Source organism: Callorhinus ursinus, unplaced genomic scaffold (genome assembly GCF_003265705.2).
Source record: "Callorhinus ursinus isolate GAN/ISIS: 27379988/994484 unplaced genomic scaffold, GSC_fseal_2.0 scaffold46, whole genome shotgun sequence".
NCBI lineage: Eukaryota > Metazoa > Chordata > Mammalia > Carnivora > Otariidae > Callorhinus > Callorhinus ursinus.
This window is the reverse complement of record NW_027397108.1, coordinates 11,023,378-11,047,572: the sequence shown is the minus strand read 5'-3', so window position 1 is coordinate 11,047,572 and position 24,195 is coordinate 11,023,378. Positions and strand designations below refer to the sequence as shown.

The window sequence follows — 24,195 nt, the reverse complement described above, 5'->3', positions numbered from 1 at the left end:
ACACAGCGTCTCTGGGTGGGCTTCCACAGTCCACAAACACCACTGCTGACCTGTTGCTTTGACTCAGAAAAATCGGTGACTCAGTGACTTTGGGGTCTTGAGCATTTGGGAGGAGATACCAGCCTTGGGCCGGTGGGGGGTACGGTATCCTGTGCCCCCCAAGATGAGGGGCTTAGCTGTGTGTCCTGAGCATTTCAGGTGGGCAGTGGAGGGAATCCGCACGGCACCTGCTCCCCCCACGTCCAGAGGCCAGAAAGCCCCACACGTGGGGAACCCTTCACCAGGTTTGAAACCCAAGCAAAGCCCGTCTCTGGGAAGGGAGCCTCGAGTGCCTCAGCCTGCTGGCTCCTCAGACAACCTCCCGCCAGCCAGAGCCCAGGCGAGACCGCAGGGCCCAGGTCCGTTCTTCCCTGTCATCGGAGGCCGGGCAGCCGGGGACCCTGGGGCTTGGCTGTGACCCCGTCGGGGACCCTGGAGACAGGTGCTGTTTTCAGCGGTCAGGCCAGGCTTGGCCCTTGTCTGTAGGACACTGGCTTTGAGCGGGCCTCCTGACCACGCCACGCCGTGGGGGGCAGGTGGAACGTACCAGCGGCTCCCCGTGTGTAGTCTGAGGCAGAGATTTCCCACCACACTCCCTGCACCTTCCCTCCACAGAAGGTCCCAGGTCCTCCTCTTCGGACCAGTCTGTGCCAGGGTCACCATATGTAATGGAGACCGGAATGAACCCCGGCCCTTTCCTCCCCCCGGGAGGGGCCCAGGAGAGCGGGGCCTCTCACTGCGGTAGCCCTAGGCGTCCAGGCTGGGGTCGGCCTGCAGGGGCTGGCTGGGCTTTCCCATCACGCAGCTGCTGGCCAGCCGGGTCCCCTCTGCCTCTGCCGTGCGGACCCCGCCCTCACCTCGGGGCTGGACCCCTGTTGGCCACAGGCGGAGGCTCCCACGGCATTTAACCGCCACTAGCAGCTCCCAAGACACAAGGCCATGGGCCCTCCTCCTAAAATGATGAGCCCACCCTCCAGGGTCTGGTGCCCAGGCAGAGAAGCCAGCGGGCCGTGGCCGGCATGACCGAGGCCTACTTTCCTTCTTGGTCCAGGACCCATGCTCCCGAAAGCACCAGCCTGGGAACCAGATGTTCCAGGTTGGGGACAGGGGTGGGGCGTGTGTGTGGCTCAGGGCCCCCCTCACGGCCATCTGTCCCCTCACACTGGTGCACCATGGGCTCACAACTCTGGAGGGGAGGACTTGGCTCTATCTGGGGCATGGAGGTTCCAAGAGGCCGGTGGTTCCTTCTACTCGAAGCTGGTACTTTAATGTCATTGGGCTGCTGGGGTGTCCATGTGGGTCTCTGGTCACCTCCAAGGGGCCTTGGAGTTGTGCGGAGTTGTGTGGAATTCCCTGAAAGCCGTGGTTAACTGCATCATGCCCCTGGCCGCTGGGGGTGGGAGTCTCCCCAGCTTCCCCAGGAGCAGCCTGGGAGCCACGCAGGCCAGAGATTGACCTTGAGCCATGGCTCAAGCTGGTTTTCCTTGCCTGATGACCGCCTGGACACAGATTCATCCTGGAGTTGAAGCCACGGTATGGCTGTGGCGGTGGTCAGGATGGCTGAGATGGCTCGGGATACCCTCAAAGGCCCGTCCTGCCCTTGATTACTCCCTGTGACAGGGGGCTCAGTGCCTGTCTGCAGTGGTCCAGCCCATCTGGCCTCGGCTCTACCTACTGACTCCAGCTCAGACAGATCACATCTCTGCCCCCTTGGTGCTTCTTCCCTTCATGGTGGCTAAGGGCTGGGCCTTGTTTTCGAACCACCACTGGTTTGTCTGTCAATGGACCTCACACCCTGTCGGCTTGGGCTCCGGGTCCCTTGAGGATGGTGCCAAGTGGGGTTATAGGGCGCCTTCCAGGAAGAGAGCTTTTTAGGAACCAGCGTGTCCCACCCATGCCAGTTGGAGACACTACAGGGCTTGTTGAGCTCTAGAAAGTCCTCCCAGAAATGGCCCTAAGAGACCCCCCGATACAACGCCGTTATTTTACAGTAGAGGAACGGAGGCCCAGAGAAGAGAATGGACCGGCCCAAGGTGGTGACCGAGTCCCAGTCCCCAAAACTGCTGTGGAGAGACAGAGGGGAGGGGCGGCCCTGCCCACCCACCTGCTCTTTCCTGACAGGGTGTTTTTCTTATTTTGCTTACAGATCGAGAAGACGGACCCACGATGTCCCTGCCCCACGGCCGTTTTCATGGCTGCTTAAAGTGGTCTATGGTCTGTCTTTGTAAGTAAAATAACAAAAACCGCGGCCTCCTGGGAGGTCCTCACCCCAGCAGCCTTTGCCCTGGGAAGGCCACGGCAGTGGCCCCACAGCCTGCACCCCCGTTATTATTGCATCTGCTGTGTTCATGAGCCCTGCCTCCCTTAGAGAGAAGAGGGGGCCGGGGGCAGGCCCAGGGAGCAGAGCGCAGAGCCCCGAGTCAGATCCGAGTTCACAGCCGCCCTGCGCTCATGAGCTGTGTGGCACTGGGCAGGTGGGGGGCCTCTCTGAGCTCCTTTTCCCCAACCACAGAGCAGGGTGAATAAGGCCGATCCAGATCCCAGAGTTGTGAGAAGATCCGATGTCAACAGCAAGTCAGTCGCTTGGCCGTCTCAAGGGCAGATCCCGGCCCACCTCAGGCCCCAGCTCCCACCCCTCCTGGCTGAGTGACTGGGGCAGGTACCACACTTGTGCCTTGGTTTCTTCACCTGTCAAACGGCAGTCATCCCAGCACCTAGTGCCAAGGGCAACTACAAGGAGCCATGAGACGCTCCTGGTCTCACACGGGGCCCGGGACACGCAGGGTGCTCGGTCGCCAGTGGACATTTCTGCCCAAGTCTCGGAGCCACAGCTGAGGCCCGTGGCAGAAAGCGCTCGAGGGCCGTGCTCGTAGTTTGTCAGCCAGCGAGTGCGGTCAGGTCAGGCCCCGACTCTACGCCAGGGGCCTGCACGGCCCGAGGTGGCCCCGCGGAGCCCCCAGGCTCTGAGCAGGAGGTGACGTATGGGTCCTGCATTATTTACGCCCCGCGATACCGTTGTCCTTACTGCTCTGTGGGAGCCGCGCCTGGCCTGGCTCTGGCGCCCAGCGTGTCCCCGGAGCCACAGCGCTGACAGGGAGAGGGGCTGGCGGGAGTGGCTGCGTGTTGGGTTCCCTGTCCCAGCGCGACCCCCGCCCAGGCCCCTGGGCCAGGGGAGCCACAGGGGTGCTCGTGTGTGCCCCCAAACCTCAGCCGGGGACACGTGTGCGGTCTAACTTAGTAACACACCTGTTGTGGGAATGAAAGCGCTTGTGGCTGGGGGTTATTTTCGGCGTCTCTTTAGCAAGTTGCTGAGACTGCCCGGCAGCCCGCGGGAGGGAACACGGGCGAGCGAGGGCAAGCGGCCACCGGGAGGACCCAGGCGCCGAGGGCAAGCTGGTAAGAGAGCTGCAGGGAGGTCAGGCCCAGGCGGGGCGGGCAGCCGCCGGTGGGGACCCAGGAGGTAGACACAGCCGCTCGTCTTAGAAGCCTCCGGAAGAGCCAGACCCCAGTGACAGTCCAGTTCTGCTGCGGGGAATCAGCCCCGCGCTGTGGTGAGCTGAGACCATCATGGCAGCAGGGCCATCTCCTGGCCTGGCCGGGGTGACGGCCGGCGGCTGTCATCACGCTTGACCAGGGCGTCGGCTGGAGCTCACCAGGGAGAGAGAAAATTGGCACAACAGTGGGGTCTCCTGCTCTATCGGAGGGTCCTCCGGACAGCAGCTCAGAGAGGGTGAGGGACAGGGACGCTTCCTGCCTGTGTTTGGCATTCACTCTCCACCGAAGAGCGAGGGAAGCCCCCGAATGAGGTGACACTCCGAGGCTGGTGTGTCCCCTCGAGGCCCTAGAACAGGCTTCCGAGATCATTCGGACCAGGGGCAAACGGGCTCCTACTGCATGGTGTCTCCTGGGGAGGGGAGAGCTGACTTGAGTCCTCGGTCCCCGTCTCAGGACAGGAGGCCTTCGGCCAGTGGTTTCCAAACCTCTGCTAAGTGGTAGCCAATTATTGACAAGTGATGAGTGACCCCCCAACACACAAAAGCAATCAGGGTTAAGCATCCCCAGCTCCTTCCGGTGGTAGAAGGGTAGCAGAGGTTCTATGATCCAGGGAAGCATGGAGCGGAAGGGGGCCGGGCACCTGTCCTCGGGTTTAGGCCAAGGCCCATTAGCAAATGAAGAAACTGAGGCCAGACCCCCATTCTCACCTCCCTGGGCTAGTCCAGGCAGATGTGAGGCCTCAGGCAGGATGCCCCCTCCCAGCCAGGGCGGCTTCTCCTGCCCACGAGGGCAGAGCTGTGTCAGCTGCTGCTGAGGGCCTATGGGTGCTGGGGTCACCCCGCGGTGGGGCAGGCCGTCTGGGGAATTGTATGGAGTGTGCGTGTTAATAGTGAGCCTTGCCACCTGCGGATGGGGTGCCTGGCTCATGGCCAGCAGTCCAGCGCAGCGAGTCAGGAAGGGACATTTGCAGGTGTCTCTGGCAAGCAGGTCCGTGGGGCGGAGCCAGCCGTCACAGCTGGACGTGCGGGCAGCATCTGGGGCAGGCAATGCCCACCAGACGGCAGCCTCAGGGCTAACAGAGGGCACTCACCAGAGGGCTCTGGGGGCCAGGGATGGGCCAGGTCCAGAGCCCATGGGGAACAGTGCAGCCCTGGGGCTGGACTCAGTGGGAGCTGTGTCCCTCGGGCCTGTAGGGCAGGTGGAGGGGGTGACAAGGACCCAGGAGAGCCACAGCTGGGGGAGGGCTGAGGTCCAGGGAGGGGGCTGGCTTGTGGGCTGCCCCTCCAGGCCAGGTGAGGCCAAGAGTGTGTGCAGAGGACACTTCCCAGGGCCTGGTCAGGATGGGCAGGGTGGGCGTGGTCTGGAGCGGCACAGCCACACCCCCAGCGGCCAAAGCAAGCAGGGTCAACAGCAGACACGCCTGACACTCAGCAGAAGCCGCTTCACAGAGCTGACCCTGGCCGCATCCCCATCCCCGAGAAAGGAGCTCCTGCTCCCCATCTCCACACTCACAGGCGGCCAGGTCTCAGCCATGGGTCCAGGGAGGGCCTGGAGCCTCGAGAAACTCCATCCTCAAGGTGCAGCAGCCCTGAGCTGCCCGCCTCCCCAGACTCCCTGGCTCAGCCCCTGGGCACAGGCCCAGCTGGATGGGGGGAGGGGCGGGGGGTGGGCCTGGGGACCACAGCCGAGTGAGTGAGAGATGTCCATGTGCACGTGCATCTGCGCGCATACATGGGTGCCACCATACACACAGGTCTGACTGCGTGGGGCTGCATATGCACATGTGTCTGTGTGTGCATGTGTGTGTGTATACGTGTGTCCATGTGTGCATGCATGTCCTTGTGTGTATGTGTCTGTATGTGTGCATGTGTGTGCACGTGTGTGCATGTGTGCATGCAGGTCCTTGTGTGTGCGCGCGCATGTGTGTGTGCATGTGTGTGAGTGTACACGTGTGTATGTGTGTCCTTGTGTGTCCGCATGTGCGTGTGTGAGTGCACACATGTGTGTGCATGTGTGCATGCATGTCCTTGTGTGTGCATGTGTGCATGCATGTCCTTGTGTGTGCATGTGTGTGAGTTACACGTGTGTGCATGTGTGTGAGTTACACGTGTGTGCATGTGTGCATGCATGTCCTTGTGTGTAGGTGTGTCTGTGCATGCATGTCCTTGTGTGTATGTGTGTCCGTGTGTGCATGTATATGTGTGAGTGTACATGTGTGTGCATGTGTGTGTGCATGTCCATGTGTGTATGTGGGTCTGTTTGTACATGGGTATATTTGTGGGTGCATGTGCACACGTGTGTGTGCGGGTGCATGCGTGTACATGTGTATAGGCACAAGTATATGTTGTGTGTGTGTGCATAGGAGTGTGTGTAAGGATGCTGAGGCACGTAGTGGAGGTGGGGAAGGGAAGGCATGTGTTAGGGGTTCAGACCATGTAGGGAGCGTGTTCAGGGGCAGGCCGGTGAATGTGCAAGGGGCTCAGTGTGTGAACACAGGAAGCTGCCCGGAGCAGGTGCCCCGGCAGCTGGTTGAGGGGGGCAAGGTGAGTGGCTGCTGGATGTATCAGATAAGCCTCAGGACTCCCACATGTGCAACCTCCCTTCCCACATCTGGAGCCCCGACCACTGTTACCAAGGGCCCTGGCAGCCCACGATCTCTGACATCTCAGGATCTGCAGACCCTGGTCATTGAGGCTCAGGCTCCTGAAGCCAGGGGACTGGGGTGTAGGCAAGGTGCAGGCTCATCGAGGAGTAAGGTCTTGTCTCAGGGCATGGCACAGTGACCCCAGGTCTTCACCAGTCCTGGGATACTGACTCCAGTGTTGGGGCCCTGGTGACCACCAGTGCCACTCTTCTGACCCCTGCAGTGTGCTCATCACAGGGGTCTCCGGTCCCCTGCCTGTCCTCCCCACACAGCCCGGGGCTCCTGTGCATTCACACCTGGGTGGTGGCAGCCCCAGACCGCAGCCCTCCAGGAGCCTCCTGGCCAGGATCCAACCCCACTCATCCAGGGTGTCCAGGGCCCTCTGCCCCACCCCAAGCCCTGTCAGCCCAGGCGATGGGGCCTGTGTAGGCCATGGGGCAACATTTGGGGCTGTCGTGGCAGAGGTGAGGGTCATGGTCTTTCAGAAAGGGTGAGCCACCGATCCCCGGAAAGGGGGACATAGGCCTGCAGGTCCCTCCCTTCTCCCTGGAGGAGAAGCCCCTCTGCCTGATCCCAGCGGACACCTCAGCAGACTGGCGGGGTCCTGGTGTGGTGTCCCCCCCTTGCTGTGAGGGGCCTGACCGTGCAGCCCAGAGCAAGGCCAAGGGGTGGTTCTGAGCTGGGCGGCCCAGTCCCACCCGCTGCTGACCTGGGCCCCAGTCTGGACATCCATGCAGGGCATCCAGTGCCCCCGTGGCACGCCTGCTGGCTCCAGCCCGCGGCCTCTCTCAGCTGTTGTCCTCAGCCCCCCTCTCCTTCCCACAGTGATGAACGGCAGTCACTCACCAACAGCCGTCAACGGTGCCCCGTCTACACCCAGCGGCTTCAGCAATGGCCCGGCCACCTCGTCCACAGCCTCGCTGTCCACGCAGCACCTGCCCCCGGCCTGTGGGGCACGGCAGCTCAGCAAGCTCAAGCGCTTCCTCACCACCCTGCAGCAGTTTGGCAGCGACATCTCCCCGGAGATCGGGGAGCGCGTCCGCACGCTGGTGCTGGGGCTCGTGGTGAGTGGGGCGGGCGGCAGAGGCCTGGTGGTCTGCGGAGCTGGGCCGTGGGGCTCGGGCTGACTGCAGGTGTGTTTCCTCGCGCAGAACTCCACGCTGACCATCGAGGAGTTCCATTCCAAGCTCCAAGAGGCCACCAACTTCCCTCTGCGTCCATTTGTCATCCCCTTCCTGAAGGTAAGCACGCATCCATCTCCCCCCATCGCTGGGCCCTCCGCAGAGTCCCAGATCTGCTCCCCGCCCACTGTGATCAGGCACCACCCTCGTCCCACACTGGAGAGTCCTGCGTGGGAACAGCGCTGACCTCCAGACCCAGTGGTCTAACACAGAGCTCCCCAGCTCAGTCCTGCAGTATTGGTCAAATGCACTCATCCTCTCAACAGCTATGCTTTGAGCACCCACTGTGTGCCTGGTTGTGCGTGAGGCCTGGGGACACGGTGGGAGGGAGATCAGCCAACCATCAATGGCCACAGACCAGTGCGGATAGGGGGGCATTTGGTGCAGGCTGAGGAGGATGAGGGAGGGAAGCAGGGGTCAGAGCCTCAGAGACAACAGGCACAGAGGCCCACGGCAGGAGTGTGCCTATTGTGTTTGGCGTGAGGCTGGACCGGAGGGAAGAGAGCGGACAGACGGAGGGACGGGCAGGTGGACGGATGAGTGGGCGTCAGAGAGAATGAGGGCCGTGCAGCCCGACGCGGAAGGCCAACAGTGGACCAGGGCCTCTGCAGGGGGAGGGTGGTGCCGGGCCCACAGCAGCATCAACATGAGGGCTTGTGAGCCATGCACGTTCCTGGGCCCCAGCCCAGAGCCCCTGAGTCGGAACCTGCATTCGGACAAGGTGCTGGGTGATTGGTGTGTGCGTACACAACAGGACAAGTGTAGTTCTAGACCCCGCTGGACCCGCTTCTCAGGGCCTTCCCTCCACAAGGAGGATCTTGTGTCTCCCAGAGAGGGCAAAGGTGAAATGCTTCCCAAATGGATGTGACCCCGTGACCCTTTACTTCTGGGGCCCTCCGGGGATCAGGGTTCCACGGCTCACTTAGCAGATGCCATCTCCCTGGGCCCTGTTCACTGGTGCGGCGGGCCCTGGGGGGCTGCCTTCCAGAGGGGCTTGAGGACAGACAAGGCCAGATGCTCCCGGCTTCCAGCCCTGCCGCTGGCCCGCTGCTGTCGGCCTGGCCAAGCTAGCTCACCCCTCTCTGACTCGGTTTCTGCAAACCTGCCATGGGCGTCATCCTCAGCCCATTGGGAAGGGGGCAGATGCTTGCTTCACGTTGGGGCATCCTCATCAGGGCATTTAAACGCTCTGCGGACCAGGCATGCTTTGCAAAGCTCTCTGCAGCGCCCCTGCTGACCGCCCCCCCTCCGCCCCCCCCAGCCTGGCCGCAACCCTGTGAAGGGGGCGGTGCAGGAACGCCCACCGTTCCTGGCTCACAGGTGCCCCCGGTAGAGAGGTGGAGTCTGGCTGGACCCAGGCCTTTGCAGGCATGCCCTGGGCTGGCACCGAGGTCCCGACAGTCCCTGTCAAGGGGACCCCGGGTCCCGGCCCACATCCGTCCTCTCCTCCCTCCTTCCTGCCCTCCCGCCCACACCCTGCTGTGCTCACACCCTGAGCCGGGATGCCAGCAGCGGCGCCAGGGTTTGGGCCCATCTGGCTGTCACTTGTAATTCACAGGAGCCCGGCCCTGCCCTCCCCTCCTTCCACTTACTGCTGACTCCACGCTCCCCATCTTTGGGGACACAGCACGCCTGCTTACTCGGTCAGATCAAATATTTACAGCAGATGTCCCTGCCCACTCAGCTGCCCTTGTTTATCAGAGAAGCGGGGAGCATCCAGTGTCCCTGCTCTGGCCCCAGCCAGGCCTGCAGCCCCCAGCCCACGGCGCTGCCGCCCCCCCCAGTGTTCTCCCAGACACACCCCAACGCGGTGCCAGGTAGGCCACGCCGGGGCCCAGCACTGCCTGTGACGGAGCTCTCTGGCTCTGTGTCCCCTCTGCCCACAGTGGTCTCGAAGGTCTCCCGGGGCTCTCACGTCGAGACCGCTGTAGTGGTCACCGGGGCCTGCCAGCCACGCTCTGTGCCTATAACCCCACCCGGGGCTCGGGGCCAGCACACTGTCAAGGACACGGAGTCCGTCTCCCTGACATGGAGCTCCTGGGGTGCAGCCAGTTCTGTCTGGCCAGAGGTGCTGGCCAGAGCCCTGGGAGGGGAAGCACCTTCCAGAGGATTCACCGCTCACCAGGCCCACCGTGGGGTGTGCCCTTGCGGGTACCCGATGCCCTGCAGAAGAGGCAGGAACTGTGGCCTGCCTGGCTCAGACCCCAGCTCTGGGCTCTCAGGCCTCGCCCACGGTGACCCCGTCATGGGGGCAGGAATGCGTGAGGTAACTCACACCCAGGGCAGGAGGACGACCCCACTCGAAGATGAGACACAAGTCAAGTGTCTCGCCCAGGGTCCCAGGTCAGAGCCAGGGTGGGCTGACCACCGGGCCCACAGCACCCAGGCTGTGTGGGCATCCGAGGAGGCCCTGGACAGAGCCACAGAAACACTACAAGCCCTCATTAAACAGGGGTCCCGGCTCAGCCAACCCCATGGTCGCACTTGTCTGCGCAAACCCTGATTTCCCTTTGGCCTGAGTCCCTGCCTGTGAAGAAGGTAGTTCTGGGCCCTCCTGCCATGTCGGTGTTCACGGGGCTCTGGTGACCAGCGCAGCCTGTCTGCATCTGGGTGGCCAGGCCTCCCCTCCCACAGTGGGGACTGCTGCCCCAGAGGCAGCAGCCGCCCCACAGCCCCCGCCCAGTCTTCTGGCCTGGGGCTCCCCCTTCCCCTCGCCGCCACCAAGGGCCCCTAGACCCCCGAACCCTCTGCTCAGGCTGACACCACGCGTGGCTACGTGGTGGGGCTTTCCGGAAGCTGGGAGACGCTGCCCCACCCGGCCGGCCCTCCGCCCGCAGCCCCGGCTCCCAGCTGGCCCCAGCCGGCCAGGAATCCAGATGTTTCCACGGCCCTAACAGCGACCAGCCGGCCAGCCGGTGCCCCTGCAGTCCCCGCCCTGCTGAGCCAGCCAAGGGAGGCCATTCGGGAGGGGGGGCCGGCAGGGGAGAGGGAGGATGTTTGGCGTCTTCAGACCTCCCGGGACCTCCTTTCCCAGCTCATGCTCCTAACGTGTTCGACAGATGGCGGGCTGGCCCCCGTTCAGCTATCCAAATAGAAAAACAGGCCTTGCAGCCGGTTCTGCTTGACAAAAACGCATCGGCTGCTTGATCAGGTCCGGGTGGATGCGCTCAGGGGGGCTGCAGAGGCAGAGGCGGCCACTCTGAAATGCCATGAGAAAGTTGGGGAATTGTATTTATTTACAAATACTTGGAGCTGCCGGCTCTCCCAAGCAGCCTGCCGCTGAGCCCCCATCCAGCCGGTCCCCTGCTGTGCCGCGAGGCTCTGGGAAGATGGTGGACGGCTGGAGGAGCCCGCGTGCCCCCCAGCGGCACACACAGGAGGTGGGGCTGGAGCAGACGTGGGGGCGCGGTGGTTGCACGCAGTGTTGCGGGTGGGGACCCACCTAGATCCCATGCCCCGTCCTGGACGTGTCCTCCTCACCGTGCTCTGTTCTCCTTAACCATAAATGGGGAACCAAGTTGTCACGTGTGTCTGCAGATGGTTGTAAGGATCGCGGGAGGTGACGCGTGTGACGGCTCCAAGTGGGGTGGGCACGCGTCCATGCGTGATGTGGGCTCCAGGCTGCTCAGGGCTGGGCTGGGCACCCACGGGAGGTGGGGGAGCTGGGGATGCACACTGGGGTCTGGAGCACACATGCGGGCTGCTGCTCCCAGCCCCCCCTTTTACAGTCCGCTGTAACGGAGAGCTGGGCCTCAGCTCTGCACAGGGGTGATCTGGTGTCTGCTCCCACAGGTGAAGGCAAGGAGTCCTGGTTATGGTCCCCTCCTTCTCCAGGTGCCCCCAGGGCAGGAAGCTTGGTGACGTGGAAAAAACCCAGCCTGGGCGGCCAGGATCTGGGCTCGGGGTTCCACTGCACCTCAAATCCGTGTGCCCAGCCCCGTTCCCAGATCGCAGTGGAGAGACACAGGCCCAGAGAGGTGGTGCCACATGCCCGAGGTCACAAAGCAGGGCTGGCTGCCAGCCATCAGCGCACACGGAGCCTTGGCCCCTGTCGGCCACAACCGCAGTCCCCTCTCCCCCGACGCAGGCAAACCTGCCCTTGCTGCAGAGGGAGCTCCTGCACTGCGCCCGCCTGGCCAAGCAGACCCCCGCCCAGTACCTGGCCCAGCATGAGCAGCTCCTACTGGACGCCAACGCCTCCTCACCCATCGATTCCTCCGAGCTCCTGCTGGAAGTCAATGACAATGGCAAGAGGAGAACACCTGACAGGTGAGGGGGCAGGCTGGAGGCGAGACAGCGGGCGCCCGGTACCGGGGCTGACGGCATGCGGGCCGAGCTCCTGCTGCGCTCTGTGGCCTGCAGCTCACGGCCGAGGCCGTCAAGCCTTGCCTGCGAGGCCACTGCACGGGGCTGAGCGCTGCATCCTGACCACTCAGATGGCCCCTGGGAGGACAGGAGGGGTCAGGAGGGAGTCTGTGTGGCAGGAACTGCCTGGCTCTTTGCGTTGCCTGGTTGAGGACCTGAGTGTCCGGGCACCTGAGGTCCCCAGGCGCTGGCTGGCCCTCAGTGCTGGCCACGGGGCTGGGCGCTTGTCTGGCCGCTGGAGAATGCGTGTCCGTCTCTTCACTCCCTCAACGGAGGCTCCAGCTCCCTGGCCCCCGGCCGCGGAGCCCAGACGCCAGTGGGCGCTGGAGGCTGGCATGAGCCCCAGGGGAGGGGGGGGGGGCCTCGTCCCTCCCCCGCACAGCCGTCTGGCCTGCCTGCGCCTGTCTCCCTCTCGTCGCCTCCTGCCTGGGCTTTTGTCCACGGTTCGTGGTCGGTGACCTTGCCTGCTCTTTGGGTCAGGACCAAAGAGAACGGGTCAGACCGTGACCCGCTGCACCCTGACCACCTCAGCAAACGGCCGTGCACCCTGAGCCCCGCCCAGCGCTACAGCCCCAGCAATGGGCTGCCCCACCCCACGCCCCCGCACTACCGCCTCGAGGACATGGCCATGGCCCACCACTTCCGTGACTCCTACCGCCACCCTGACCCCCGGGAGCTGCGGGAGCGCCATCGGCAACTCGGTGAGCGGTGCGCCGGGGAGCAGGGGCACGCGTGGGCCTGCACGGCTGGGGGAGCCGCACAGAGCTGCGGTGAGCACGTCAGCGCGGGCAAAATATGCTGACCCCTCCCGGCCTTGTCTGTGCAGGAAGGATGCTGAGGAAATGGGTACGGGGAGATGGTGTGAGTCAGGTGGGGCCCTGGGGCCCAGAGAAACCACACCCTGCTGGGCTGTGCCCCTGAGCCTTAGGGAGGGCCATCTTCCCCAGACCTCTGTCTTGGGGTCCGACATCCCCCACCTTCAGGGTCGGGGTGGAGGGGCCTCCCTCCCCCAGGGGAAGGGCTGTGATCGCAGCGGTGCCTGTCCCTGGGGGCTGGGCAGGGGCAGGTACCGGGCCTGAGGGAACCTAGAGAAACTAGAGGGGCACTGGCCACTGGCCAGGTACACACACGGGGTGTTCAGCCTGGGTGCTGCGGGGCCTGGTGTTCAGGGCAGCGGGAGGCTGGCGTCACGGCCAGCCAGGAAGAGACCCCCTTTTTAGGGTGGGCACGTGAACCACAGGTGCTGCAGCTCGCGCCTCCAGGGCACTCCCACGCTCTGGGCCCAGGCACCCTGAGGGAAAGCAAATGCCCCCCTAAGACTCACGAGCCCTCATTGAGCACCACTGAGTACACACAGGCCGTTATGCTCTCTGAGCGGGATGAGAGTGAGCCCCACAGCACCAAGCCACAGCGAGCGAGCTGTGCACAGGGGCGGGAGATGCAGGAGCCCGGACCCTCTGCGCAGCACCAGATCCCCACCCAGCAGCCTCGGGTGCACCATGTGGCCTCCCGGCCTCCGGCTCTTCCTCTGTCAGCTGATCTGACTGGAGTCCCGCCCCTCAGGTGGTGTGAGGAGCATTCACATGGGGCCGGGCAGACGAAGGGCTGGTGTGGAGGGCAGCGTCCTCTCCTCTCCCCCGATGCTGGTAGTATGGGTGTGTGGGGCATCGGCAGGCCCACGTCACAGATGCGGAGGCCCAGAAACCCCACGCGTGTGCCCAAAGCCTCCTGGCCACGTCTGCCTGACCTTCTGACCCCCTCTGTGCTGGAGACTAAGAGGAAGAGGGACCAGCCCACGCCCTGGGGGCCCCCCAGCGTGTTGGGGGACAGTCTGGAAACCGCTGAGGGTCCCAGGGCACCAGTGGGGGGCTCAGAGGCAGGGTCAGCAGAGGCCTCACCCCGTACAAGGCCATCTCCCCACACCCCAACCCTGCGGAAGCTTCCAGGGCCTGGGCCCAGGCAGCAGGTGACAGTGTCTGGCTCCCTGCAGCCGGGTCGGGCAGGTGCTAATTCCCACCCGCTCCTGCTAATGCAAAAATAAACACCAGCTGTCAGGCAGATCTCAGCCACTATTTTGGTTGGGGCGTTGGCGTGGCCCGGGTTCCGAGGGCGGCGGCGCCGGCGGGGGGGCTGCGGCCTCTCCTGCTGCACTCGGGGAGGCTAGGAGACCCTTCGGGGCTGGAAAAGGCCTACACAGAGAGACCCCAGCCTGGGCGGCACCGGGCAGCTCGGGGTCACTCGGTGTAGGCTCGGGGCACCATGGCAGGGGCACCCAAACCAGCCTGCGGCTGAGAGCGTTTGATATGTCAGAAACCACATGAGGACAGGCACACACTGTTGCACTGGTATGAATTCCTCAGCTCAGAGTGGTTTTGTTTCTCATCAGCAGCTTGGAGGGGGGACACCCCATTGTTTCAGCCTCTGGAGCTGTAGTAGCCAGTAGCTGAGGGCACCGTTGAGGCTTGGGCTGACCTTGGGTGATCTTGGGCAATCGCATGCCCTGAGCCAGCCTCTGTGTTCTCATCTGTTGGATGGGAGTGACAGTGGAACTTCCCTTGGAGGGCCCCCCTCCTGTGCACCCCCGGAAGGTCAACAGGGTAGGGAAACAGTTGCGCTGAGGGCCTGCGGAGCAAGTGTTGGGGTGTTAGGTTTCCCAGACCCCACTGTCTCCCAGGGCGCCCCACTTGGACCCAGCAGATGAGCCAGAGCACAGCCTCCTGCCCAGCTGGGCTTCGGCCCAGGAGACGTAGCCAGTTTCGGGGACAGAGTAAACAAGGAAGCGGCCAGAACCGTCTAGCACGGGGATCTGTGTGGGGCTGGGATGGATTCTGAAGGGCTTGGGGCTGCTGAGGACGGGGCCTGGGACCTGGGCTTTGAGGGGTGTGTAGGAGTTCAGTGGGCTGAGAGGAGGTAGGACAGCATGGGCTGGAGCCAGGCAGCCGCCAGTGAGCCCTGAGGGTTCACCAGAGTGGCAAGGCCATCAAAGCGGGGCCTGAGGCAGCCAGCCTCCATGGGCAGCAGGGCAGGAAGACTGAGCTATGCTGGATTTGCAGACAGGGAGGTAGGGGAGGGGTGGCCAAGCCTAGACTGGGGGATGGGGACCCATCTCTTCCTCCCAAACATTGAGTAGAGGCCAGGCCTGTTCTTGACCTCCCCCCGAAGGCAGTGGACAGAGGGTCAAAGCCCAGGGTCCCCCTCCTCACCCTGGCCACTTCCCTCACGCAGGCAAAGCCAAGCCCCAGGACTGGGCCTGGGGTGAGGGGTGGAGCCTGGGGAGCATGGGGCGGGGCCTGGAGTGCCTGGGCGGGGCCTGGGGAGCACGGGGCGGAGTCTGGGGTGAGGGGCGGGGCCTGGGACACTGGGCGGCGACTGAGCATCCACACACCCCTGCAGCGGTGCACGGGTCCCGGCAGGAAGAAGTGATCGACCACAGGCTCACGGAGCGGGAGTGGGCAGAGGAGTGGAAGCATCTCAACAACGTGAGTGTCCAGGCCCGGGGCCGCGCGACTCCGGGGCTTGCGCCCAGGCTGTGGGGCCCTGGGGCTGCGGGAGGGTAGGGAGGTGGTGGGGGGCAGGCTCACTGTGGGCTCCGCTTTGCTAGGCGCCTACCTGCCTCAGCTGGAACTCTGCTCCTGGTCAGCCCCTCAGAACCTTCCCATCTCCGCCCTACAGAGCCTCCCTGTCTCTGGAGCAAGGTGGTTTGGTGGGGGTCGGGACGCCTTCCGCACTGTTTTCGGGGTTATCCCTCCCCCACTTCCTTTGTGGGAAGGGAGCCCAGGCAGGTGTGGTCCCCAGAGGAGTTCAGGCCCATCTGCTCTCCCCAGGGCAGAACACAACCGGGAGAGTTGAAAGGAGAGCCCCAGACTAAAAGCCTGGTCTTCACCCCCCCAGCCCCATGCTTGGTGCCTTTCCAGGCAGTGGGAGGCGATTTTCACACTGTGGCCCTGAGCTCACTGTGGCCAGCCCTCATGGACAGCAGACTGGCCCAGGCCCAGGGTGTAGGAGAAACGCCCTGGACGTCCCCCACACTGAGCAGCCACACCCAGCCCCACATGCTCACCACCACCGCCCGCCCACCCACAGCTTCTGAACTGCATCATGGACATGGCGGAGAAGACACGGCGGTCACTCACGGTCCTGCGCCAGTGCCAAGAAGCCGACCGCGAGGAGCTCAACCACTGGATCCGGCGCTACAGCGACACTGAGGACGCCAAGAAGGGCCCCGTGCCTGCCGCCGCCCGGCCCCTCAACAGCTCCGTGGGCGCAGAGGGGTCTCAGCTAGGTGCGTGCCCAGGAGGCGTCATGGGGGGCAGGGGGTGCACTGCAGGGTCACCGAGGACCAAGACTTGCACCCCCATTGTGGCACTACCGTAAAATACAACCCAAGAGTTTCCCTGGAAAAGGAGGTGCCTTTTCTGCTCCGCATAAAGATACACCCCGAACCACCAGAAGCCCAGACTCAGGGAAGATGACCACAGAAACCGAGAGAAGTCCAGGACAGGCCCAGGTCCCAGCCAAGTCCAAGGTGCTCCAGAGCATCCTCCTTCCTGACATTGCCCTGCCCCACACCAGCAGCGGGTACAGGGTCTCCACCCCGGGGCACGTCGCAGGACCCCCCCCCTCAAGGACACACACCGTGTTCCCCTTAGCCAGCTGAGTATGGCCCTGTTCTGTGCATGACGCTGGCGTCCCTCTGTTTCAGACACCCACCGGGAGTTCATGCCTAGGACCCTCTCTGGCTACATGCCCGAGGAGATATGGAGAAAGGCTGGTGAGTGCAGTTGGCCAGGGGCGGGGGGTGGCGTGGGGGTGGGAGGAGTGCCCTCCTTACCCTCTCATCCGCAAGGAGCTTCCGTCTGTGTGGGGCGCTCAGGTGGCAAAGCTCACAGGGCTCTACAGACCCTGCATGAGGGGCGGGAGTGCACTTAGCATTCAGGGTAGGACATCTGCCACCTGACATCTGCAGGGAAACGAGGGTGCCGCTCAGCAGAACAGAGCAGGTCCCTGGGTCCTGCACACACACATGTGCACAGACACACGTGTGACAGAAAGTGAGAGCTGGAGTGCCTGTGGCCTTCTGGGTGGGGCATGGAACAGCGTGCGGGGGATGCTCCCTGCATGTGGGGACACACTGTGCGGAGGGCCAGGAGGAAGGAGGAGCCAGTGGGCAGCTTGAGAAAGAGAGACGGGGAGAGGGGGCTTAGCTGGGGTGGCGCCGGTGGAGAGAAGCAGCAGGGTCCCTGAGATGTTTTGATCCGTGGATGGAGTCAATGTGAAGTGCAAGGAAGAGGGAGAAAATCACAGCATCTTGAGAGCAGAGAGAGGAGAGCGTCCCACCCCGGACGCGGAGCCAAGGGGCCACAGACGGGCTGCAGCTGCCTGGAGCAAGTGGGGGAAGGCCCAGGCCCGGACAGGAGGATGGGGTCCTCACTCCCCTTGGTCGGCCTGTCCCCTCTGCCTCCATGTGGCCCGTGGCGGACCCCTGGTGACAGCCACACGGCACCCCCGTGGTGACTTGGGGGACCGGCAGCTCCGCCACAGCCAGCATGCGAAGGCTCGCACAGAAGGCTCCTTAAGAGGAGCCCTGCCCAACACCACCCCGGGCCCCTCGCACCACTGCAGGAAGAGCACTGCCAGGGAAACTGAGGCAGGCCTGAGAGGCCGTGGGTGGTTGCCAGGGCTGGAGAGCACAGCGAAACCCAAGCAGACGCTCTGGCCTTAGGCAGACAGCTCAGCTCAGGACAGCAACACCAAGGACGGTGTGCTTATCTCCAGACTGGAGCAGGCTGGAGGCCACAGGTGTGGGTGACGGAGGGCTTTGGGAGTGATAAGAACGCGGGGCCCTAGATGGGGCATCCCCTGGACTGCTTCCATATAAGCCACAGGGGAGGCCGACTGTCCACAGGGCCGAACAGTACGGCGCTGGTTCTCAAAGCGGCTGCTGACACCGGCAGCATCAGCCTCACTTGGAACTCGTGGGTTCCAAGGTTCTTTCTCCCCGCGTCCGTGGCATCCAAGTCAGGGGTGGGCTTGGCCACGCCCTCCAGGGCAGTGCCACTGCACGCTAAGGTCTGGGAACGCTAGGGTAGAGCCAGGCTTGGGAGACGCCCCCACGACCAGGCTTGCACGCGTGTGCGGGGTCGCTGGTGCACAGGCCCCGCCCACAACACAGGGCGGCCCGGCTGGGCTGGGCCACGGGACCACGGCCTGCGTATCCTTTGCAGAGGAGGCAGTGAATGAGGTGAAGCGGCAGGCGATGTCTGAGCTGCAAAAAGCCGTGTCGGACGCCGAGCGAAAGGCTCACGAGCTCATCAGCACAGAGCGCGCCAAGATGGAGCGGGCCTTGGCTGAAGCCCGGCGGCAGGCCTCGGAGGACGCCCTGACCGTGGTCAACCAGCAGGAAGACTCCAGTGAGGTAAGGCCACCCACCTGCCCCCCACTCCAGCCCCAGCCTCCAGGCCCAGGCCTCAAACCCTCACTCTGTCGCCTCCCCCGCCTCATGACCTTAGGCAGCTGGTGAAGTGGGTCCTGTGGTGCCCACGTGCTGACGTGGACCCCGAGGGTTCCACGGGTAGGTGGCTTGCTCTGGGCTGCGCCCCAGGACGTCATGGGCCATTATTCAGGTCTAGGCTGGCAGGCGCCGAGCCCATGCTCTTGCTAACCTGTGAAAGCTGGGGACGCGACGCGTGTGGAGACCGCAGGTGTGTCTAAAGGGCCTCGTCAGCTACCGCCCGCATGCATGCACTGCAGCGGTGTGAGCATCACGTCGTGCTGGCTCCTGGGCATCAGAGGCTGGGCGGGGTCCACAGGGCAGGGGCAGGGGGTGCCTCCCCTCCTCGTCCAGAAAGGACTCTCACGTCAGAGGAGTCGGGGGAGGAGGAGAGGTTTTCCACGGGGCTCCTAGACCTGTCCTTTGGAAGGGGACTTGTCTCCAGACCTCTGGTATGTGTGTGCGTGGACAGGCCCAGAGGGTCAGCTCGTGCGTCTACACCAGCTGCTGCAGCAGGTACTCTGAGCTCCGGAGCCGCGGGCGGGTCAGAACAGGCAGACCGCACGGAGGCAGGTGCCAGAGAAGGCACTAGGGCAGTGACGTGTGAGCAGAGTCTTGTAGGAGGTGAGCGAGCCAGGCAGGGATCTGGGGAGCAGAGCAACGAGGGAGCAGCAAGCACTGAGATCGGGGGCACGCCGGGCGGAGTGAGGACCTCAAGGAGGCCAGTGTGGCCGAGCAGAGCGAGCCAGGAAGCCCAAGAGGCTTCGGGGGCCAACTAGACACTGGGCCTTCCTGGGGCGGGCGTGGGCTCCCCGACCCTCAGCCTGGCTGCCAACTCGGGTCTCTCCTGGTATCCCTGCTCACCTTCTGCTCACGTGCGTGGCTGAGGTTACCACTTGTTCCACAGAAAGGGAGCAGAAGCCCGATGGCAGGGGGCAGGGGGTGCCTGGCCGTGCACCCCGCACTGGAGCCTGGCCATCTTTACCCAGCCAGGGTGCCACGTTCTGGGGTTGAGCCCAGGTAAACCAGGAGGGCTTCCTGGAAGAGGGGACAGGCCATGGCTGCCTTCCCTCCTGAGGAACCCGCGGTCCTGTAAGTGCTGTGTGAGCCTGACTGGGGTGGGCTGGAGCTGTGTGCCTCAGTGGTGCGCGCCCAACCCCCAGAATGGCCCAGCCAGGGGGCCATGGCCTCTGAGGGCCGCCCCCAAGCTATGGCAGCATGATGCCAATGGCCGGCCCGAGTGGGGGTGTTGGCAGCGTGTGCTGCCCCAGTCTGCAGCCGGGCTGGGCACCTGGGGTTCGGGGCCCAGCGTCCGCCCTGCGGCCGCCCGCTAACTATGTCCCCCCACCCCACCCCCCAGAGCTGCTGGAACTGTGGGCGCAAGGCCAGCGAGACATGCAGCGGCTGCAACGCGGCCCGGTACTGCGGCTCCTTCTGCCAGCACCGGGACTGGGAGAAGCACCACCACGTGTGCGGCCAGAGCCTGCAGGGCCCCGCGGCCGCCGTGGCCGACCCGGGGCCCGCACAGCCCGACGCCGCGGCCGGCCTGGGCCCCTGCCTGCCCGCAGGCGCCGCCAGCCCCAGCGAGGCCAGCTCCGCGGGGCCCTCCCGGCCCGGCTCGCCCGGCCCACCCGGCCCCCTGGACGCCGCGCCCCGCTGACCTCCCCCCACCCCTGGCCCACGGATGCCGTGCCCTCCGGCCCCGCCCGGCCCCCAGCCCGCCGGCCGCTGCCCCCGGCCCTGGGAGCCGCTGCTGCTACCGCTTCTCTCCAAAAGAAAACAGAACCAACAAAAACTGCATCAACGCAACTTCCTCAGCTACCTGACAGTCTCACGCCATGACCGCTCCGAGCGTCCTCAGAGACCCCTGCCAAGCTTTAGCCGGCAGAGCGGCCGGGCCGGAGCATGACCAGCTCGCCCGCCGCCTGTCCCCCTCCCGCTCGGGCGCCCCCCGTTTTCCTGTTGATATCACCCTCGTACACTTTCTCTTTAATGAAGAAATCTGTTTGGTGGCTTCTATTTTCAGTGAAGAATTTTGGGGGGTTTTGTGGAACAGACCTACTCAGAAGTGGATGAAGGAAACGGGGGTTTTGTCCCCTTCCTGCTTAAAACGGGAAACAGAAAAGTGACATCTTACAGCTGGAGGTCTGAGCCGCCGTGGCCCAGAAGCCACCCCAGGGGCGCGTGGCCGACGCGGTGAAGACGGTAAGAACGATTTCAATTTCCAAGTCGAGAAACATTTTTCAGAGTTTTTTTTCCTTTAATGTCAAACTCTTTGGCTTTAAGTAGAAATCCAAAAAGGTTTGTCTTTTTTTTTAAAAAAAAAAAAAAAAAAAAAAGAAAGGAAGCATACCGGTAAACTACCTTACCAGCTAGCCAGCCAAGGACGCCGGACACACCTCTGCTCCAAAGGAAATCCAAAAAGCAAACACAAGAAGTCAAAATCCAAAATGGTTTTGTCACTGCCAAAGTATCTTGTCCACGGTTTTACTCCACTCTTGGATTTGTTCAGGTGTCGGCCTGTTCTCTTTGATTCTGTGTTTGGGGTTGTGGGGACATTGGGCTTGGAGGGCTTCACTCAACAAGAGGCCCCTTGGGTTTCTCTGCCGCGACGGAGGGCTCCCCACCCACGTGCGTGCGTGTCTGCATGTGTCCGCGCGTGCGGGGGCCGCCCCCGTCTGTCCTCACGCCCTCCGTGAATTCTCTTCACAATGCATGTTTTCCACGCGTGAGAACGCGCTACTGTGTCCTTCCCGGGAGAGAGTAACTCAAACCAAACTGTGACAATCTTTTGGGTTGATTCTTGACTGCGTCTCAAAGCTCGAGGAGACAGCATCCGGGCCTGGGAACTGCTGCTTCTCCATCTCTCCCCCTCTACCTCTCCTCGCACCCCATGAGGCCGCCCGCCGCCACCCCGGCCCTGGAGTCGGCTGTCCCCACTCTCCTCTGTGCACACGGTTGCAGAAATAGAAGGAAAGCTACACAAAGAAAGCCCTCACCAGACCTGCTGGAGACTTGGTCAGCTGCAGACAGCCCCGCGTTTCTGTCTAGCTGCTCCTTGGGGGCACGGTCTCTCGGGCCCCCCAGCCCTGTCCCCTCACCCCACTCAGCTGCCCCAACCATCTCAAGGAGGAAATGAAGGAGTAAGGAAGCCCTCGCGTGTACTCCGTGGCAGGACCCACGGCGGATGCGGCCCGCAGTCTGGCATTTTCTTGCATCGCGGCGAGAGAGTCCCAGGACTGCAGTGCAATATGGGGAGTGACCAGCTACTGAAACCGGGGCTCCTGGGGGCCCCGCCGAGAGGCGAGAAGTCAAGAGTATACGCTAATGTGAATGTATATAGTCCTTGCAGAGGTCCAAATAATGATGTTCATGTGGTGATAATAAAGAAGGGATGTTTGCCAAATAAAAACAGAGAAACCGCGGAAATATACAAAGCGTAGGAAGTAGATTTTCAAAGAAATTGGAACTGTGGTCCTGTGGGGAGCAGTGGGTTTGTGTGATTGCTGTGATTTTTCCAGAGCTGTAGGGATTCGTCGTTCGGTCCTGGGAGGAAGGGTTCCATCCAGGGGCCGCAGATCAGGTGCCATCCCGAATCCTGCCTGACGGTGGAACCTGCATTCTGGAAGTCAAGAGAGACCTATCTGATCCTCCAGAAATGTCCCCAGGCTCAAGCCACGGGTCTGTGCACCTGTCAAAAGTTCGCTTTCGTGGGTTTCAGAAAAGCAAGGACCGGTTCGGGATTTGGGCTCTCGATGGGACTCTGGATGGAATCCCACCTGTCATGTGTCCAGGCTTCTGTCTTTCTCTCTGGCAAGTGCTGAACCTGTGAAAACAGTAGTTTTGGATGTGCACCTTGGAAGCAGGTGCTTTTGGACTCTGTTCCCCAAGGTTGTGTCCAGAGAGTGTCTGCCCTGGGTACACGGGGGGGTCTGGGTGAGCAGGTCTAAGGCCCCGATGACCCATGTCCCTGAGGTCGGGACTGGAGTGAGGCCGCTGGTCTGAGGCGAGGCCTGCAGGAGCCCTCACCTGGGACCCACTGGTCTGTTCTGCCAGCCTGTCTCCCTGCCCCTCACAAGGCCTCCCTCTGGGGGCAAACAGGTGCACCAGGGAGTATAGCATGTCGGCTGGCTGGGGGTGCCCCTGCCACACCAGAGGCCGAGGGTCCGAGTTGGGGCAGACCCTCCCACCCTAGCTGTTGGGCACAGGTCACCCTCAAACCAGCTCTAAAAGGCCATCTTCCCAGTGTGGGTCCCACATCCATGTCCCCTATATCAAGAAGCCAGCCTCCAGGGGGCTGCAGTACCCCAGGCTGTTGGATGGAGCCCCTGCAGGCTGAGAGCATGGCAGGATCAGAGCATGGCGGCCAGGTGGGGTAGGGGGCCTGCAGTGAGGAAGCTGAGGCCCAGAGCCAGCAGCAGGGAGATACCCTGGTAAGTGCCATGTCCACCAGGGCTCAGCAGCTCCTTCCACCCGGGGAAGGCTGAGAGGGGCCCTGGGGCTCAGTCCGTGTTTTGGGAGCTTGTGTTCCTGTCCGTCACTGTGCTCAGGCCCCATTCGGCCAAAGACCTCACAGCAGAACCAAACACAGAATCGATAGCTTTGGGGAGGGTCTGTGGCAGAGTTTCTGTTGTAGGAGATGGGCTGGAGTGTGCACCTGTCTCGTGTAAAGAGGGGATGTACAGAAGGGGATCTAGCCTCCTGCCCTCTGCTCAGAGACTATCATGTCCCGTTACCTCCTGAGCTTATGAACCACTGGGCAGAAGGGCAGCGTGCAAGGGTCTCCTTCCCGCCGGCCACCACCAGGGTTAGACACACAGGTGACCCAAACCCTCAGTGAGATGCAGATGTTCATGGAGGCTCCCTCCCCCTAAATCAAACTAAAAGGGCTCCTCTCCTGTTCTGAGCCCAAAGCTGCCACAGGAAGGCAGAGCGAGGCTGGCAGGTCAGGTGGCAGCCAGAGCGCCCTCGTCCAGAGCCCGGCCACATACGGTGCACAGACGGGGTGGGGGGGTGGGGGGGAAACAACGGGATGGATGCTGGCACCCCTAGGCCCTCTCACTCCCCAGTGTGTGACCCCTTGACCTTTCCCACCCCCTCCTCTGCCTCCCCTGTTTCCCATCCTGCCCTGGACCCAGGCTGGCCTTTCTGTTAGGACATGTCACCGTCCCCAGGTGGTGTCTGGGGGGTGTCCGTACAAGGACCAGTGCTGCCTCCTCCACATGTGACTAGGTTGGCGCACCCCAGACCCCATCGGAATAGAGGTCCCCATCCCTCCACAGCTCACCAGGACCAAAGGGAAGCCTCGAGTGTTACCAGGAGCAAAGAGGACAGCTGGAGACAGTCTTGGGGGTCCAGAAGGGTCAGGGCCAGGACAACAGGAGCCAGATGCCCAGGCAAGGGGCCTCCCATGGGATCCACAGGTGGAGCCACTCACTAGAGGCCTCTAGAGCTTCAGCAGCAGGGGCAGATGGATGGGAGAGGGGCTGGGAGGTATTGGTTTTAGTTTCATCTCAATGACATGGTGGAAAGGGATCAGGACAGGCCCTAACTTTCTCTTTTGCCAGTTTTCCCAAATATATCCTCAAAATGACACCAAAGTCCCTTCATTGTTACCCACCCATCCTGCCTGTTCCAGCCTCCTCTAGGCGGCACGTCTGGCCATTGCTCCGCCCATCCCCCCAGCCAACCACAATTGTTTCTCGATTCTTTTATTTCATCAGCTTTCCCTTCTGACCAATCCAGTCATCTGTCTGGCCATCCATCCACCCCTCCTTCCGTCCATCCATCCATCTATCTGTCCGTGCATCCACCCACCCACCCTCCCACCCCTCCTTCCGTCCATCCATCTATCCATCCATCCATCCATCCACCCACCCATCCATCCATCCATCCATCCATCCATCCATCCATCCATCCACCCACCCATCCATCCACTCACCTGTCCATCCATCCATCCATCCACCCACCCATCCATCCAC

At 63.0% G+C, this 24,195-nt stretch overlaps 1 protein-coding gene across 6 annotated transcripts in view; it reads left to right on the top strand.

Moving 5' to 3' along the window:
• The window catches only part of CBFA2T3 (CBFA2/RUNX1 partner transcriptional co-repressor 3), an 85,542-nt gene extending 64,985 nt beyond the window's left edge, over nucleotides 1-20,557 (top strand). For 3 of the 6 annotated variants that reach the window (XM_073882398.1, XM_073882401.1, XM_073882400.1), the window contains exons 3-12: nucleotides 2,186-2,263; nucleotides 7,004-7,242; nucleotides 7,330-7,419; nucleotides 11,447-11,628; nucleotides 12,205-12,425; nucleotides 15,118-15,203; nucleotides 15,808-16,006; nucleotides 16,427-16,495; nucleotides 17,949-18,139; nucleotides 19,575-20,557. In XM_073882398.1, coding sequence (XP_073738499.1) covers nucleotides 2,186-2,263; nucleotides 7,004-7,242; nucleotides 7,330-7,419; nucleotides 11,447-11,628; nucleotides 12,205-12,425; nucleotides 15,118-15,203; nucleotides 15,808-16,006; nucleotides 16,427-16,495; nucleotides 17,949-18,139; nucleotides 19,575-19,874 — 1,655 coding nt within the window. In that variant the 3' untranslated portion in view covers nucleotides 19,875-20,557. Of the gene's footprint in view, nucleotides 1-2,185; nucleotides 2,264-3,643; nucleotides 3,770-7,003; nucleotides 7,243-7,329; nucleotides 7,420-11,446; nucleotides 11,629-12,204; nucleotides 12,426-15,117; nucleotides 15,204-15,807; nucleotides 16,007-16,426; nucleotides 16,496-17,948; nucleotides 18,140-19,574 lie in introns of those variants that run through there. The other 3 variants (XM_073882399.1, XM_073882402.1, XM_025860305.2) reach the window with 3 other exon arrangements.
• The last annotated feature ends 3,638 nt before the right edge of the window (nucleotides 20,558-24,195 follow it).